The 17,265-nt window shown below is 48.3% G+C and overlaps 1 protein-coding gene across 2 annotated transcripts in view; it reads right to left on the reverse strand.

Annotated features, from left to right (window-relative positions):
- Positions 1-2,123: 2,123 nt before the first annotated feature.
- Positions 2,124-17,265, reverse strand: part of TKTL1 (transketolase like 1) — a 31,269-nt gene continuing 16,127 nt past the window's right edge. For both annotated transcript variants that reach the window (XM_062183816.1, XM_062183815.1), the window contains exons 7-13: positions 13,417-13,581; positions 10,764-10,920; positions 9,005-9,135; positions 6,615-6,698; positions 4,203-4,299; positions 3,332-3,451; positions 2,124-2,296 (exon numbers count right to left, since the gene is read on the reverse strand). In XM_062183816.1, the coding sequence (XP_062039800.1) occupies positions 2,124-2,296; positions 3,332-3,451; positions 4,203-4,299; positions 6,615-6,698; positions 9,005-9,135; positions 10,764-10,920; positions 13,417-13,581 (927 nt within the window). The remainder of the gene's footprint in view (positions 2,297-3,331; positions 3,452-4,202; positions 4,300-6,614; positions 6,699-9,004; positions 9,136-10,763; positions 10,921-13,416; positions 13,582-17,265) is intronic.

Below are 17,265 nucleotides of genomic sequence, written 5' to 3' on the forward strand. Positions count from 1 at the left end.
CTGGATCTGAGCCAGGCCCAAGCCAAGAGCCCAAAACTAAAACCCTGCAGTCTCCCCTGTGGGTGGCAGGGACCCCAGCACTTGACCAGTCACTACTTGCTATCTCAAGGAGCTGAACCAGGACTCCAACTCAGGCTGATGTCCCAAACTGCAGCGATCCCTGGCCAGATGCCTACCCCGGAGTCGTTCAGTGTTATAAAAGTGATTGATAAGCGAGGTTTAACTGAGTTGGTTCAGAGGTGGGTGTTGGCACAGCATTAGGTTGCTGCTTGGGGCACCGGCACTCCTCATTGCCATCTTTAGATTTGAGTGTGGCCCTGCTTCCAGTCCAGCTTCCTGTTACTGTGTACTCTGGCAGGCAGCAGGTGATGGCTCCAGTACTTAGTTTTCTGGCACACACAGAGACCTGGACTGAGTTCCCGGCTCTTGGCTTCGACCTGGTGCAGCCCTTCTGGCTACTGTTGAGTTTTTGGAGCATGTGCAAATAGATCTGTTTTTCAAAACAAACAGCAATCTGGGGCCATTAAAAAAACAACTGCTCATCAACAACTGCTCATGTACCATTTCTAAATGTTCTAATTTCCCTACATCAGCTTATTTTTATAAAGTCATTTTGGAAATCTTATGAAATAACATATTATTATATAGGCCAGGCAAACTAGTTCAGTGATTTAAAACACCGGGGGTAGAATGAAGTGGCACCAAGAACTCCAAGTCCCACACGGTTGTTGGGCCCCTACCATATGTCTAGAACAATTCCCAACACAAACTGGTCATGGCTCCAAAGATCCCAGATAAGCACTTCACAGGGATTTAACGAAGTCCTAAGACACCCCAGACACATGCAGTGTAACCTGGTGTTTTATCTTTTTTTTTTTTTGACAGGCAGAGTGGACAGTGAGAGAGACAGAGAGAAAGGTCGTACTTTTTCCATTGGTTCACCCTCCAATGGCCGCCGTGGCTGGCGCGCTGTGGCCGGTGCACCGCACTGATCCGAAGGCAGGAGCCAGGTGCTTCTCCTGGTCTCCCATGGGGTGCAGGGCCCAAGTACTTGGGCCATCCTCCACTGCACTCCATGGGCACAGCAGAGAGCTGGCCTGGAAGAGGGGCAACCGGGACAGAATCCGGCTCCCCGACCGGGACTAGAACCCAGTGTGCCGGCACCGCAAGGGGGAGGATTAGCCTAGTGAGCCGCGGCGCCGGCCTGAAGTGGAGTTTTAAATCTAAGGCCCATCCTGACCTGGCTGGCACATCTCCTGTACTGCAACCACATGACTGATTTGCTTGCAATTAAAAGGAGGGTATGGCTCCAGCAAAGCTTTTCAGGCCATCTCTTGTATCTCTTGTTCTCCAGTGAGCGGCATATTCAAAGGCCACGAGCCTTTTCCAGGCTACGGTTAGAGAGCATGTGCCCTCTCTGGTTTAGATGCCAGACATTCCCTTAAGACTTTATTCTGGAAAAACCAAATCCCATAGAAGGAACAAACTGAATAAAGCAGCTGCTTTTGAAATGCTTTATTAACAGTGTGGTGTGGAAACAAACCAGCCGTGCCCTCATCTCTTTACAGAACAGTCACCACGAGCAGCACAAGACATCGTAACAGCTTCTGCTGCTCCACAGCCTCTGCACCGTGGAGGGGAGATGAAGGCAGATGCTCGCAGCAATTCCAGGGCGACCGCAGTCACACATCACCCAGGGAGCAGCAGGTAGGAGGGCAGCACGTGGGACGTACACTGGAGACATCCGTGTACGCCACAGTGCGAGGGCTGCTGTAAACCTGGGCTCACGCCTACAACTCAACTCCCACTTCACCTATAAGGAACATACACAGTTGAGCTGTCATCTCCACACTGATCCTCTACCCAGTTAGCTGTAGGCACATCAGAACACTTGCAGCAAGTAGTTGTTTCGTTAGCTATTTTGCACTTAAATGAGTTTGGCTATGTAAGTAGGTTTTTTTTAAAAGGTAGTTAAGTTGAACTAAAGAATTAGGGATGAAAAAAGATGCTAATGGTTGTGCTTTGAAGTAGTACAACAGTATAGGTTTTAAAGGATTGTTGTAGAATAAGCAGAAATGTAAGGCAAAGGGGCCAGTCTTCTAGGGCCAAAGGCAACAGGCACTTTAGTTCATTAAAATGCATTTCACGGACACCATGATGTGTCTAGCACTGATTCCAAACACATCCAGCAGCTCACTAGGTTTCCCACTCCGGGGCACTCCTGCCACTGCCAGCTGATGAACCACGATTTCAGGCTCCTTGGAGACGGCAGCACACACAGCTTCCCCGAGGCCACCTGGGGAAGGAAGCAAAGGGACTTAGGATCTTTTCTGGGAGTGCCTGTTCAGCCTGGAAGCCCCATGATGGCTTTGGAATTGGTTGGTCCCCAGGGGAAAGTGTCTTCACTAGTCACTGATCCATGTCCAGGTGTGGGGAACATGTGGCCTGTGGGCTGTGTAAGGCCCATGAAATCATTTGGCCCGGCCCTGCCAAAGCAACGGCAGGTGGGACTCCAAGCGTATTCAATACATCTCTAGCAGGCTCATTTTTAAGTGGATCGTTTTATACAGCCCACAAGTGATGTTATAAGTGTCCAAATGGCCCTTGGCAGGGAAAAGGGTCCCCATGCCTGAAAGCAGTCATTGTCTGACCCGCGAGTTCTCATTCGCAAGTAGACGTCTCCAAGCTGCTGCTGTCCCTGAGCAGACAGAGTCCCAGTGGGAAGCCTTTTGGGCTGTGCCCCTCCCAGTGGGAGGAGCCTGAGGAGGGGCTTCTCCAGTCCCCATGTGCAGCTGGAGGCCAACTGTGCTCCGTCCTGGAGGCCCTTCCAGAGAATCAATCACCCATCATGCTGCTGCTCTGGGGGCCCTGGCACGTGAAACTCCTCACAGCACCACACTGCTTGCCCTACCTAACCTTCCCAGGCCCAAACCCCACCCAAGCTCCGCTCCCTGGCACACACTTTTGTGCATTCACTGTGTTCTCTGCTTGCAAGGCACTGGTCCTTCTGGGGGCAGAGGTGGCTAGTAAGCAAGCTTGCTGGACTCCTTCCCGGTCACAATGCCGAGCAGCCTCTGACCTCCCCCAGCGAGCGGGCCCTGCGCACTGTGCTGGGGCCACACGGAGGCCATGGACGTGGCCCCACCCCAAAGGAAGCAATCTATGCGGGAAGAGACACACCTACATGGATACACTGGAAAAGAGTAATGATAAAAGGGCGTTGGGTGAGTGGGAGAGTGGAGGTGATAGCCATGAGCACAGCACTTTTCCAACAAGAAAAATACACTTCCTGCCTACACAAACTCAAACCCACTCCCCACGCTGCACACACCTTCTGCATAGTGATCCTCCACTGTGATAATCAGGCCACCTGTGGCTTTAGCGTTGGAGATGATGGTGGCAGCATCCAGGGGTTTAACAGTAAACAGGTCAATGACGCGGATAAAAATACCTGGAAAGTAGGGGGAGACATTTATCCTAGTGCTTAAAAGCTGGTGAAGATGCCCAAGTCCCACACTGCAGTGTTCTGGCTTTAATCTCTGGCTCTAGCTCCTGACTCCAGTTCCTGCCGGTGCAGACTCTAGCAACAGTAGTGATGGGTGAAGTAACTTGGGTTCCTATCGCCCAAGTGGGAGACCTGGACTGCATTACTGGCTTTGGCCTTGGCCCTGCTCAGGCCATTACAGGCATCTGGGGAGTGCACCAGTGGATGGGAGCTCTGTTTCTCCAATAAATAAAAAATATATATATAGATTTGGAAACAGCAATAATTAGCTCAATATAATAAAGCAGGCTTAAAATCCTACATGGGAGTATTTGGGTTCAAGACCTGGTTCTGCTCCCAATTCCAGTGTCCTGTTTATATATACCCTGGGGGGGCACCCGGTGATGGCTCAAGTACTTGCTCCCCGACACCCATGTGGGAGACCCAGATTTGAGTTCCCAGTTCCTGGTTTTAGCCTGGCTCAGCCCTGTCTGTTGCAGGCATTTGAAACAGCTGAACCAGAATAGGAGATCTCCATCTGTCTGTCTCTTTCCCTCACTGCCTTTCACATAAAATAATTGTTTTCCAATTAGAAAGTTATTTTAAGAAAAAAGAACATGCAGACATAAAAGCAGAAAGACCAACTGGAGCACACCAGGTAGCTGAAGTCCTACCTCTCCCCAGCCTAAACTTCAATGTTGACACACAACCAACTGACCTTCTTTAGAAAGATCATCAGCAGCCAGTAAGGCTTCATGGAGAGTAACTCCAGCTCCAATAACTGTGACCTTGTCATTGACACTTTGGCGGACAACCTGGTATAGCAGCAACAAACAAAATGTTGTGGTTAGTATGTACGCAGTGCATTTCAGCACGGAGGGCGCTCTGCTGCACTGCCCTTCTCCAATCCTAACATTCTCACTCCTTAACAATTCACAGCAGGGGCAGGCATTTGGCTCAGCAGTTAGGACACCAGTTAAGACATCCACATCTCACACTGGAGTGCCTGGGTTTGATTCCTCTCTCTCCTGACTCCAGCTTCCTGCTGATGCAAACCTGGGGAGGCAGTGACGATGGTCCAAATCACTGGGTTCCTCTACCTATGTGGCAAGCCAGTCTATGGCTTCAGCCAGCCCAACCCTGACTGATGTGGGTGTTTGGGGAGTGAACCAGCAGATGGGAGCTCTTTCTCTATCCCTCAAGTAAGTAAGTTAATTAATTTAAAAAAAAATCCACTGTTTTTTTTAAAAAGCTGAATTAGATGCTTTTAAAATTCAAGGCAAGCTCTTTGATAAGCTGTACTTTATATTTTCACAAACTATTCTACCTTTCTTCTTGACTTACAGCACTACATTGCTCAGTTCTTATGTATCACATACACAAAATGAGCTTTTAAGAAAAGTGGGGGCAAGCTACCCCTCATCTGAGGCAGCAGGTGGTGGCTCATGTAGTTGGATTTATGCCACCCACCCAGACAAGACACCTGGATTGAGTTCTTGGTTCCAACATGGCCTAGCCCTGGTGGTTGTGGGCATCTGTGGAGTGAACCAATGGATGGAAAGGACTCTTGCTCTCTTCCACTCAAATAAATGAAACAGGCAAAAACATTGTTTTAAACAGTGGTAAAGTTATTTTTTTTGACAGGCAGAGTTAGACAGAGAGAGAGAGAAAGGTCTTCCTTCTGCTGGTTCACTCCCCAAATGGCTGCCACAGCCGGAGCTACGCCAATCCGAAGCCAGGATCCAGGTGCTTCCTCCTGGTCTCCCATGCAGGTGCAGGGGCCCAAGCCCTCGGGCCATCCTCCACTGCCTTCCTGGGCCACAGCAGAGAGCTGGACTGGAAGAGGAGCAACCGGGACTAGAACCCAGCGCCCATATGGGATGCAGGTGCCGCAGGCAGGGGATTAATCAAGTGAGCCACGGCGCCGGCCCCTAGGATGTTTTAGCTTTTAAGTATGTACACAATGACCAGTGCTGTGTTGCAGTGGATTAAGCTGCTGCTTGGGATGGCTACATTCCATGTTGGCGTGCCGGTTCAAGTCCTGGCCATTTTGCTTTCAATCCAGTTTCCTGCTAAAGAGCCTTGGAATGCAGCAGATGTTAGCTCAAGTACTTGAATCCCTGCCACCCACACGGAAGATCAGGATGGAGTTCCTGGTTCCTGATTTTGGCCTGGCCCAGCCCTGGCTGTTGCAGCCATCTAGGAAGTGAACCTGTAGATAGAAGACTTCTGTCTTTTCTGCTTTCTCTCTTTCAAGAAAAATAAATAAAAATTTAAAAAGAGGGGTTATAGCTGTAACTATTCTACATATTTTAAAAAGTATTCATTATACTATAAAATGCTTAAGGTAAGAGCAGGACATAACAGTATGACCTCAACCGTGCGAAACACAGATGCCTAGGAAAACCTCGAGAAAAAGACATGCCAAAATGTCCATGAGCCACACTCTCTCGGTGATGAGTCAAGTCATTTATTTACTCACTCCACAGAACTTTCTGGTTTTCTCCATGCCTGGCTTTAAAAACCAGGCAGAGCAGGAGGTGGAGTTTGGTGGGCAGGCCCAGAAAGGCTGGGCTCACTGCCTGAACCTGAACCCTCGTCTTGCTGCTCAGGAACTATGAACCCTCTAGCAAGCTGCTTACCTTCTCTTACCTTCGTCTACAAACAGGGCTGATACTCTGGGCTTCTCAGGGCTTTTCTGAGAACACCAGAGACAGGAAGTGCCCAGCAGTCAGCAACCTTCATCAGCATGCCTATTGGTGAGGCTGTACCCCCACGTGCCAAGTCAACCTCAGAATCACAGGGGCAACATAGTGCATCCCTTTTCTGTATGTGAACCTAACAGATCTAGTGGTCATCTGAAATGGTTTCTATGTGTACAAATTACAGCCAAGACACTCAAGTGCCTTCAGATTGCTATTACTTTAAGAGTCTTAAGGAAAAGAGACATCATTTGGAAAGCAGAAAGGTGCAGTTCAAGTGGGTTTCTTCCTGAGAAGCAGGTAAAGGTCACACATGATGTTGTGAAAAATGAAAGCAGAGAAAGGATGGTGCTTCCGACTACTGTGGGGGTACCTAGTGCAAGGTCTGGAACAGCTGTCTCCCACAGCTGGAGACTGGAAGCCCTTACCTTGGCTTGTCCGATCTTGAAGGTTTCTTGCGGGCTGTAAATAACTGCAGTTTCTGGCTGGCTGGTGCGAATGAAGCACATTCCCTAGGGTACAGATGAAGACCAGAGCTACAGTTTAGAGACCAAAAACACGGACCTCAGAAACCGCGGAAAAAAGTCGGCGGGGAAGGGAGCCCTCAACAGTTCTTTTTCAAACTAAAAGTGGAGCAAATGCTTTGGGGTGAGGGATAAGCATGTACGACCACTGGAAAACAGGTCCCGAGTCCTCTGATCGTGCTATTGAGGCAGGCCAAAGTCCAAGCAGGACTACGAAGCTTTGCACACTGTTGTTGTTACTGACTCAGGAAAGATCTACCAAATACACAATGACTAGTTCTGTATCCACAGAGCAGAAACTCGGGGAGGGAGCCCTGCCTTGCATGGAAATAGAAATCCCAGAACTCAACGTTAAACTAAAGTTCACTTTTGTCACAATAACTTACGATACTTCATCCTCAGAAAGACTTTAGACATCTGAATAGGAAATGACTCACACTTTCCCCAATAAGATGTAAATAGGTTTTTATCATCAACTTGAGCACAAACATTTAGGAGTATTTAATACCCAAGTGACTACTTAAAAGTATTTAAGTTACATGCAGATTTAAACATACATTGTAAACTAATATCCCAATATAAACAAACACTGCTTCTGTTCACTCCCTCACCACGAGCCAGCTTCCCTCAATGTCATTTTGAGGTGTTAACTCAGCCTCAGGAACATGCATAGGCCCTAAGGGCAGCACACCACAATTTCTGATGAGGCAGACACGTGCAGTCATCACCAAAGTGCAGCCAGTGTGCCCCCAGCCCAGAGAACTCCCTCAGGCCTCTTTTCAGTCACTCTGTCCACCCCTCAAAAGTAAACTCTACTCTGATTTCTACTATGTATTTTGATTTTGGTTCTTTTGAATGTTCTATAAATAGCATCTTAAGGCATGTATAAAATCATAAAACACTTGCCCAGATGTAACAAATAAAAAACCAATCATTAGAAAAACATGCACAGGCCGGTGCCATGGCTTAACAGGCTAAACCTCTGCCTTGCGGCGCCAGCACACCAGGTTCTAGTCCCGGTCAGGGCGCCAGATTCTGTCCCGGTTGCCCCTCTTCCAGGCCAGCTCTCTGCTATGGCCCGGGAAGGCAGTGGAGGATGGCCCAAGTCCTTGGGCCCTGCACCTGCATGGGAGACCAGGAGAAGCACCTGGCTCCTGGCTTCGGATCAGCGCAGTGCGCCGGCCGCAGCGGCCATTGGAGGGTGAACCAATGGCAAAAAGGAAGACCGTTCTCTCTGTTTCTCTCTCTCAATATCCACTCTGCCTATTAAAAAAAAAAAAAAGAAAGAAAAACATGCACAGTGTGGGCCCACTTTTTGAAAAAAAATCATTGACAGGCATATGGCACAGCAGCTGACCCAGCATTCAGGATGCCTGCATCCCATACAGGAGTGCTTCAGTTCAAGTCCTAGCTCTGCTCCTGATGCACTTCCTGCTAATATGCACCCTGGGGGATAGCGTGTGATGGCGCAAGTGCTTGGGTTCCTGTCACCCACACGGGAGACCTGGATTGTCCTGGCTCCTGGCTTTGGTATGGCCAGCTCTGTTTTTTAAGCAATTGGAAAGTGAACTAGAAGATGGGGGATCTGTCTGTATCAACCTTTCAAATATCAAGTTATTTTTTTAAAACCAAGGAACGGTCTGTCCACATGTGTTACACCTGCTTCGAAAGGGAGCCTATATGATCTGCCCCAGCTGTGCCCATATTATAGTAAAGGAATTACGGACAAGGTGTTGGGGGTGTGGGTAGAGCTGGTGAGGGGAGTGCGCTGAGCATTAGTTGGAGGGGCTGAAAGACTACATTCCCTCGTCTCCCTTACAGCTAGCTTCTGGACAGACTTTCCATGCCTGAAGTCTTTTAGGAGAGCTGCAAGGCCGGAGCCTTGCTCTTGGCCCTTCTGCTTCTGAGGGCAAGCCAGGGCCAGACTCTGGGGGTTATGTGCATAATGCCTACCACCCTACTCCAGCAACTGCGGTGTGTCTTAAGTCCTCCAGCCCAGCAGCAGCTGCCCACTGGTGGGTCAGCACTCTAGTCTGGGCCCTGCCTAGAGCCGACTCCCAGGACTGTGTAAATATCTTTCATTAAACTGCTTGGAGTTCAGAGTGCTCAGAGTGCTCCTGGTTCTAGCACTGAGCCCTGAAAGAGCATGGCTGCTAGCGTTTGTGCAGGATGCTTCTGAATCATCTGCTGAGGAATCAAGTGGGGTGGGGGTGCAGAGATCTGATCATCAGTACCAAAGCAGTGGCTGAGCCCAGACACCTTTTCTGTCTGAACCAGAATCCCTTTAAACATACCTTGGTGTTGGCTGCCAGGCAGACAGCATTCTCGGTAGAGACAGCATCACTTGGGTAGAAAATAGTGCAATTGGGAATGGCTCGGAACATGGCCAGGTCTTCTAGGGCCATCTGGGAAGGGCCGTCCTCACCTGCGAAAGCCACAATCCAACAAAACTATGAGCATACATAACAAACGCCACCAGGAACCTGCCTCCACCTCCCTCACTTTTGAGAAGCGACGCAACCCTTCCTGCTCTTGAACTACAGTAGAACCCCAGAAAACGGCCAATTACAGTCACTGTAACTCATTAGCGGGCTGTCCCACCCTTGAGATCTCATTGCTGACCGTGTGGACAGGCTGCCCTTGAATGCTCAAAGCCGTCTCTGCGAGTTGGTCACTCAGCATTCCTGACCACACTGATTCAGTGCACTTCTCTTCAGGTGCTGTCCGCCTAGGTTGCTGCCACCAAGTCTCAGCCCATAGCCTTCTCCTTAGGAGAGTTCCCCAGCTGTCCTTTTTCTCTGCTCTTGTAAGCCATCATACGCATTTCTCAAGGCCTTCTGAGTAGCTGAGTGCAGCACACCTCTGGAGCACCCTGAGGGGTACGGTCCTTACTCAGGGCGCCCTTAGGGTATACTTGGAAACCAACAGAGAAGCACCATGGAAACACAAATCTGAGTGTACGCAGGACAGCTGAGCCCCTCGGCTTGGAAGGGGGCTGTCACTGTGCACACTGCCTTGCCTAGGACTGAAATCTAACCTCAGAACTCTGTTCCTCTTTGAGTTGGAGGGCCCCAATGCCAGGAGATACTTATTCACTGATCTAGCCCTTGGCAACAGCTCTGGGCTGGTCCCCAGCCTCTGTGCCTGGCCCAACTGCAAGTTCCTGCTGCCGGCTGCCATGGAGCCCAACTCTCTGCTCTTTCCTCTCCCTCAGCTTCACACACCCAGCCAAGTCTCCCTGATCCAGCCAGGTCATCTTATTCAGCCTCATCCCCCCACGTCGTCACTTGCTCCCTAACACGAACCTCTGGATTCTAGGACAAATGTGATCCATCATATGTATCTAGAGGGCCTGCCCCATCACAGGCCGGTCAGGTGAATCATCTCGGTCATTTGTGAACACGACTCCCAGACACTCAGTTTTGCTGTTCACATGTCCTGGGACCCTCCATTTCTCAGCAGCATCAGCCTCTTTCCTCAGACTCACTCAAGTCCACGCTTGACTCCCCTGCCCCACCAGCAGCACATACCTCGTCCCAACTCTCTCAAGTGGCCTGTGTTCCCGCTGCCCAGAAATGTCTAGCTTGCTCAGCCAGGTCAACAGCCCTAGAATGGTGGCTGCACTGGCAGCATTACTGTTCTGCACTGACCCCACCTTCCTCGAGGGCTCCCTCTATTCTTTCTGAGCAGGCTGTCTAGCTGTTCAAAGTGCTCCTCTCTCCCCTCTGCCCACACCACTTATCCCATTCCACTGCTGCCATACCGAGGGTGGACAGGAACCCTGGGACTCTGTGCTGTCCCTAATCCTATCTAGTAGGAGCAAGGCACAGAAGAGGTACTCATGAAGTACTTCATAGTGAGTGCAAGGGTGTACACTGCACAGCAACACCAGGAGGTACACTTCAAAAGCCACCCAGAATATCCGAACACTTATAAAACCCAACACAGCTTTTAAAAAAGGAGGAACTCAAAAGTTCAAGCTCAAGGTATCACACAAAAATCTTTCTTTGTAAGGAGAGAGGCTATTAAGATGGCGGCCTTTGGAACTCGTACCCACGGACACCCCACAGTGGGAGCCAATAAGGCTGATGCTGGTTTCACAGATGGCTCCTGTGCGCAGCTGACTGAATGCTCGGGTCAAAAAGGTGGCAAAGGTGCTTGCAAAAGTTATGGTCCGACCACGGATGGCACAGCCCAGTGCCACGTTCACCTGCAACACAAAGAATGTGAGTTAGAACATCCCTGCTCCCCAGTTTAGACTGCATGGTCCCAGGATGACTTTGACTCTGCATTAACCCAACCGCGGCTCTGCAGGCCTGTTTCCTCTCCGTTTTTTTCTCAAGCCTTCTCCATCCACCACTCTTCCTGCTCAGAGTGAACCCTCACCTCCCGGGGAACAGAAAGGGAATAGTTTGCCCCGCCCCTCCCCATGCATAGCCCTGAACCCCCTAAGGATGACTGGCCTGCTGCTCCTCTTGAATCTTGTCTTCCTCTGGTGTGCTCAAAGGTACTGCTAATTATGCATTAGCACTTCCCCACCTGTGCTCAGTCACCAGCTCCCTTCCCTTGGATCATTCCATTACCTAGGACACACCACTACTTTCTATCTCCACTCTGCCAGTTGGCCTTGTCCTCCCTTCACTGTCCCACGTGGGTATCTTCTTCATCACAGAAAACAAAAAGCTGTCCACTCACTGTCCCTGCTTGATCATCTTCCACTCTTCACCAGGTTTGGTGAAATTTGGGAATGCCAACCCTACACCTGTCAAGGGCACTTCTTGTCATCATAGGTTCAGCTTAAATGTCCTCTCTTCCAAGAGGCTATCCCTGGTTGTCCCCAGTCACACTCTTGCTGTAGCCACCTCTTTCAGCACGGCACTGAATACTACCTGCTGGCTGCTGCTTCACTGGTTTTCTTCCAATAGTGAGAACATTTCAGCAGGCATAGAGTATTTGTAGGTGGTTGAAGCCACCAACAAGTAAGGGAGCAAGTTTTTTGCTAGGAGCGTCAATCCAAAAACTTGGAGTGCATTTTTTCCCCACCCAAAACGAAAATAGCTTAATGGGACCCATGGAAACACACACATTCTTAAAATTGTGATGACCTACTTCACCGAACAGGGATACTTCAAAACCCACAGCGACAGAGTCAAGACACACCAGGGAGGAACAAGCAGGCCAGTACAGCATGAAACCCAAGGCCCACGGAGAGCTGGCTGTGAACGCCAGCTACACTGGGCTGCCGGTGGAATCCAGCTAACTCCTCACAGGGCAATGCTGGTCCAGGCTGGCAGCACTTCTTTCAAAATAATCCAGAAATTTGGCTTCTCTATAAAGTGTCTTGGTTTTTAAATGCTGGAAACTAATCTGAAATTTGCTTTCCTTTAAAAATTTGTATTTATTTATTTATTTGATAGGCAGATACACAGAGATCCTATCTGATGGCTCATTCCCCAAATGCCTGTGAGGACCCAAGGGTGGGGACCAGGAACTCAACTCAGGTCTCCCACTTGAGTGGCAGGAACCCAATCACTTGAGGCATCACTACTAGGCCTCCGTTGGCAGGGAGCTGGAGTCAGGAGCCAGGAATGGAACCAGGCACTCCCATATGGGAAACCAGCATCTTGACAGCTAGGCCAAATGCTTATGCCTAAAAAGTTTTAAATACTACTCGTTTCAGATAAAATCTCTCTGTGGTCACATGAAATCTGCTACCCTGTGGTTTTCTGACTAGAAGAAAACTCACTGAATTACACAGTACTACTTTTAGCTTCTGTGACTGAAAGACAGGAGATGGGTACAACAGGGCTTTGGTGTTCAAGCAGTTGCCGGCATGAGCTGCTTTCTCGTGAGAGGGGGATGTGCGTGCACAGGGAACCCTGTGTTACCATCACTCTGGGGAGGCATTAGGCACAGATAGCAGAACAGCTTTACCCAATGCACCAGCTCTAACCTACTGGTATTCTTGAGGCTGCAATTAGTGTAATATTTGCATACCTGTTACTTATCAGGCCTGTGCTACATTGAGAAAAACCATATCCCAGAAGCTTTTCAATCTATTTGCCTCTGGGTGGTTTTAAGATGGCTCAGTTTGGGGCCGGCGCTGTGGCGCAGTGGGTTAAAGCCCTGGCCTGAAGTCGGTTCTAGTCCTGGCTGCTCCTCTTCCAATCCAGCTCTCTGCTATGGTCTGGGATAGCAGTGGAAGATGGTCCAAGTCCTTGGGCCCCTGCACCCACATGGGAAAGCCAGGAGAAGCTCCTGGTCTTGGTTTCAGATCAGCACAGCTCTGGCTGTTGTGGCCATCTGGGGAGTGAACCATCGGATGGAAGACCTCTCTCTCTATCTCTCTCTCTGTAATTCTTTAAAATAAACAAAATAAATCTTTAAAAAAATAAAATATGGCCTAGTTAGAGCCTGGACAGGGCAGAAAAAGTTCCTAGCGAGCTCAAGATGATTTGGGCCTTGAACCCTAGGGTCAGAGGGCACTAGGCCCAGAGGTCCCAGTGGCTGTGGTCCTCAGTATTCTGCCCTTAGACAACAAGTCCACCACATCCCTCCTAGAACACCTAGAAGCTACCTTTCAAACTCTGTCCAACTATTTGCTCTCCAGTCCCTTTGCTTTTATGAATGGCAAAAAAAACTGGACTGCAGGGTGGGCCACTAATGGTCAATGAGAAGACCCCAGAGACTCAAACAGAATACTCACCATGTTTTGCTCAGCAACAAAACAGTCAATGAAGCGCTCAGGGTGCTCTTTCTTGAATATTTCAGAGAAAGTAGCATTCTTGGTGTCACCATCCAGCACAACGACTCTGTCATTTGCATAACCCAGTTTGGCTAGAGCCAAACCACAGGCTTTCCGAGTAGCCACCTACGAGACAAGTCAAGTGGTAGCATTTCATGAAATGCATTTAGAAGAAAAGTACCATTTTGTAGATTTACAGTCACCTATGTTGATGAAGTAGGTGAACTTCCAAGGCCAGTGCTGTAGCACAGTGTGTTAAACCGCCACCTACAATGCCATCATCCCATATGAGCGCCACTTCGAGTCCTGGCTGCTACACTTCTGATCCAGCTCCCTGCTAACGCACCTGGGAAAGTAGCAGAAGATGGCCCAAGTGCTTGGGTCCCTGAATCTACATGGGAGACCCAGAGAGGTAGCTCCCGGTTTCAGCCTGGTGCAGCCCTGGCCATACAGGAGTGAACCAGCAGATGAAAGACCTCTCTTCCCCGCTGTAACTCTGCCTTTCAAATAAATCTTAAAAAAAGGTAAATTTGGGACTCACCAGTGATCTTTTATAAGATCATACATGTGAGCTCCTAGCTTATCTTAAATCTATACCTGGTTCATTGGGTATCAATTTCTCAAAAACGTCCCCTACACAGTTGATGTGCTACTTAACTTTTTTTCAGCTCATGCTCTTTCTGGTTAATATCCTCCTATTTCTAGTTCTCAACCACGTAACACTTCATAACTCAACAGAATTTCAGACGTTAATTTGTCTTGGTATACTTTCTAAATTACTCTGCTACATTAATTGGTCTCTCATCCAAAGCTTACAGATGCCATTTTATTTGAAATATTCACTTCAACTCAATATATTCTCTGCCCCATCCATAAAGTTTATTAACTTATTTTTTCCCAAAATACAAATGTCTGAGTGATTTTTTTTTAAGTTACAGAACTGGGGGCTGGTATTGTGGCATGTTGAGTTAGGCCACCCTGTGGGATGTCTGGTTTGAGTCCCAGCTACTTCGTGTTTCCGAACAAGCTTCCTGCTAACATGCCTGGGAGGCAGGTGTTGGACCAAGTACTTGAGTCCCTGACACCCACGTGAGAGACCCAGAAGGAGTTCTTGGCTCTGGCCTGGCCCACCCCTGACTGTTGCAGGCATTTGAGATGTGAACCAGCAGCTGGAACATCTGTCTCTGTCTCTTCTTCTGTCACTTTGGCTTTCAAATAAATAAACTCATAAAAATATAAATTATATAACTGATAATACTCATTGCAAAAACAAAATATCTAACGTTAGAACCATGGTATCACTAATGAAGAATTCCATTAGGATACTCCTTGAGATTGGACTGAATCTATAAATTAACTTAGGGGAGAACTGACATCTTTACAATGTTAACTTTTTCATTGAAAAAGTTTGGCAATCCCCAAACTATTAAACATAGAACTAAATGTAAACATAGAATTAAAATTGAGTATGACCCAGTAATTGTACTCCTAGCCATATACCCAGGAAAAAGTGTATTACCTATACAAAGACATACACAAAATAGCCAAACCAAATGTCTCAACAGATGAATAGATATTGTGGTATATATTAATACAATGGAATATTATCTGACCATGAAAAGGAATTAAGTACTGATACATGCTACAGTGTGGATGGATGTTGAAAACATTGCTAAAGAAAAGTCAGACACTAAAGATCACATACTGTGTGACCCCACTCAAGTGAAATGCCCAGAATAGGCAAGTCCAGAGACTAAAGATACTCAGTGGTTTCCTGGAGCAGGAGATTAGAAACAGAGCAACTGTTCATGCATGAAAGTTCTTTCTAGGGTACTGGAAATGTAACATTGACTTTATTTTCTTGATGAATACACAACCAGGTCAGAACTGTATACTTCAAATGGGTAAATTACATGATATATGAATTACGTATCAATAAAACTGTTTAAAAAAACACACAAGGTTTGCCTTTTATTTGTCTTCTTCCTGCAACCAGGTGCTACAAAAAACAATTCTTAGGAGTGGGCATTGTGCTGAGCAGGCTGAACTGCCACTTAGGACATACCAGGGCCAGTTTTAAGTCCTGGCTTCTCTGCTTCTAATCCAGCATCCTGCTAATGCCTCTGGGAGGACAGTACATGAAGGCCCAAGTACTCAGACTCTTGCCACCCACATGGGAGATTTACATGGAGTTCCTGCCTCCTGGCTTTAAAAAATATTTTATTTGAAAGGAAATTACACGAGAAAGGGAGAGAGAGAAATCTTCCACCCACTGGTTTACTCCCCAATGGCTGTAACTGGACGAGGCTGAAGTCAGGAGCCAGGAGCTTCTTCTGAGTCTCCCATGTGGTTGCAGGCTCCCAAGTACTCAGGCAATCTTCCATTGCTTTCCCAGGCACATTAGCAGGGAGCTGGATGGGAAGTGGAGCAGCTGGGAATCTAACTGGTGCCCATATGGGATGCTGGTGTTACAGGCAGCGGCTAAACCTGCTACATCACAATGCCAACTCCTTCTGGCTTTGACCTGGTCCAGCCCTGGCTACTGCATGCATCTGGGGACTAAATCAATGGTTGGAAGATCTCTGTTATTCTGCCTTTCAAATAAATAAATCTTAAGAAAATATTCTTAGACCAGTGGATGAGAGCTATTTCTGTGCTATGCTTTCTTTTTTAAGATTTATTTGAAAGAGTTACAGAGAGCTGCGTGGCGGAGGCGGAGAGGGGGAGGGGGAGGCAGAGGGAGAGGGAGAGGGAGGGGGTAGAGGTCTTCCATCTGATGGTGTGCTCCCCAATTGGCCCTAACGGCCAGAGCTGCGCCAATCCGAAGCCAGGAGCTTCTTCCAGGTCTCCTACTTGGGTGCAGGGGCCCAAGCACTTGGGCCATCTTCTACTGCTTTCCCAGGCCATAGCAGAGAGCTGGATTGGAAGAGGAGCAGCCAGGACTCGAACTGGCACCCATATGGGATGCTGGCACTGCAGGTGGAGGATTAACCTACTGTGCCACAGCGCTGGCCCTCTATGCTTTTCAAATAAACAAATTTTAACAATTAATTTTTTTTTAAAAAACTGCAATGTGTATACAGTACAAAAATCCAAAGTTCTAGAGGGGCACTGAAGGAAGACACCATTTTCCCCTGCTCCCATCCCACCATCTCCAGGGATAACAGCAGCAGCTTTGTGAGACACTCTTTGAGAAATGGCCAGTGCACCAACATTTGGTGAGCATTTCTTATATATAAGGCATTCATTTATTTATTTGAAAGGCAGAGTGACAGAGGGAGAGACAAGAGATCTATCTGCTGGTTCACTCCCCAAATAGCTTCCAAATGGCTGAAGGCAAGAGCCAGGAACTCCATCTGGGTCGTCTTCCACATGGGTGGTGGGGGCCCAAGTACTTAGGCCATGTTTAGCTGCTTTCCTAGGCACAGTAGCAGGGAGCTAGATCAGAAGCAGAGCAGCGGGGACTTGAACTGGCACTCCAATACAGGATGCAGGCACTGGGGCTTTCCATAACACCAGCTTTTGATCCTCTTCTTCTTTTTCTTTAAAGATTTATTTTATTTATTTGAGAGACAGAGACAGAGAGGTAGAGACAGTCGTCTTCCATCTGCTGGTTCACTCCCCAGATGGAGCTGCGCCGATCCAAAGCCAGGAGCCAGGAGCTTCTTCTGGGTCTCCCATGTGGGTGCAGGGGCCCAAGCACTTGGGCCATCTTCTACTGCTTTCCCAGGCCATAGCAGAGAGCTGGATTGGAAGTGGAGCAGCCAAGACTAGAACCGGTTACCATATGGGATGCTGACGCTTCAGGCC

This window comes from Lepus europaeus, chromosome X, assembly GCF_033115175.1.
Source record: "Lepus europaeus isolate LE1 chromosome X, mLepTim1.pri, whole genome shotgun sequence".
Lineage (NCBI taxonomy): Eukaryota > Metazoa > Chordata > Mammalia > Lagomorpha > Leporidae > Lepus > Lepus europaeus.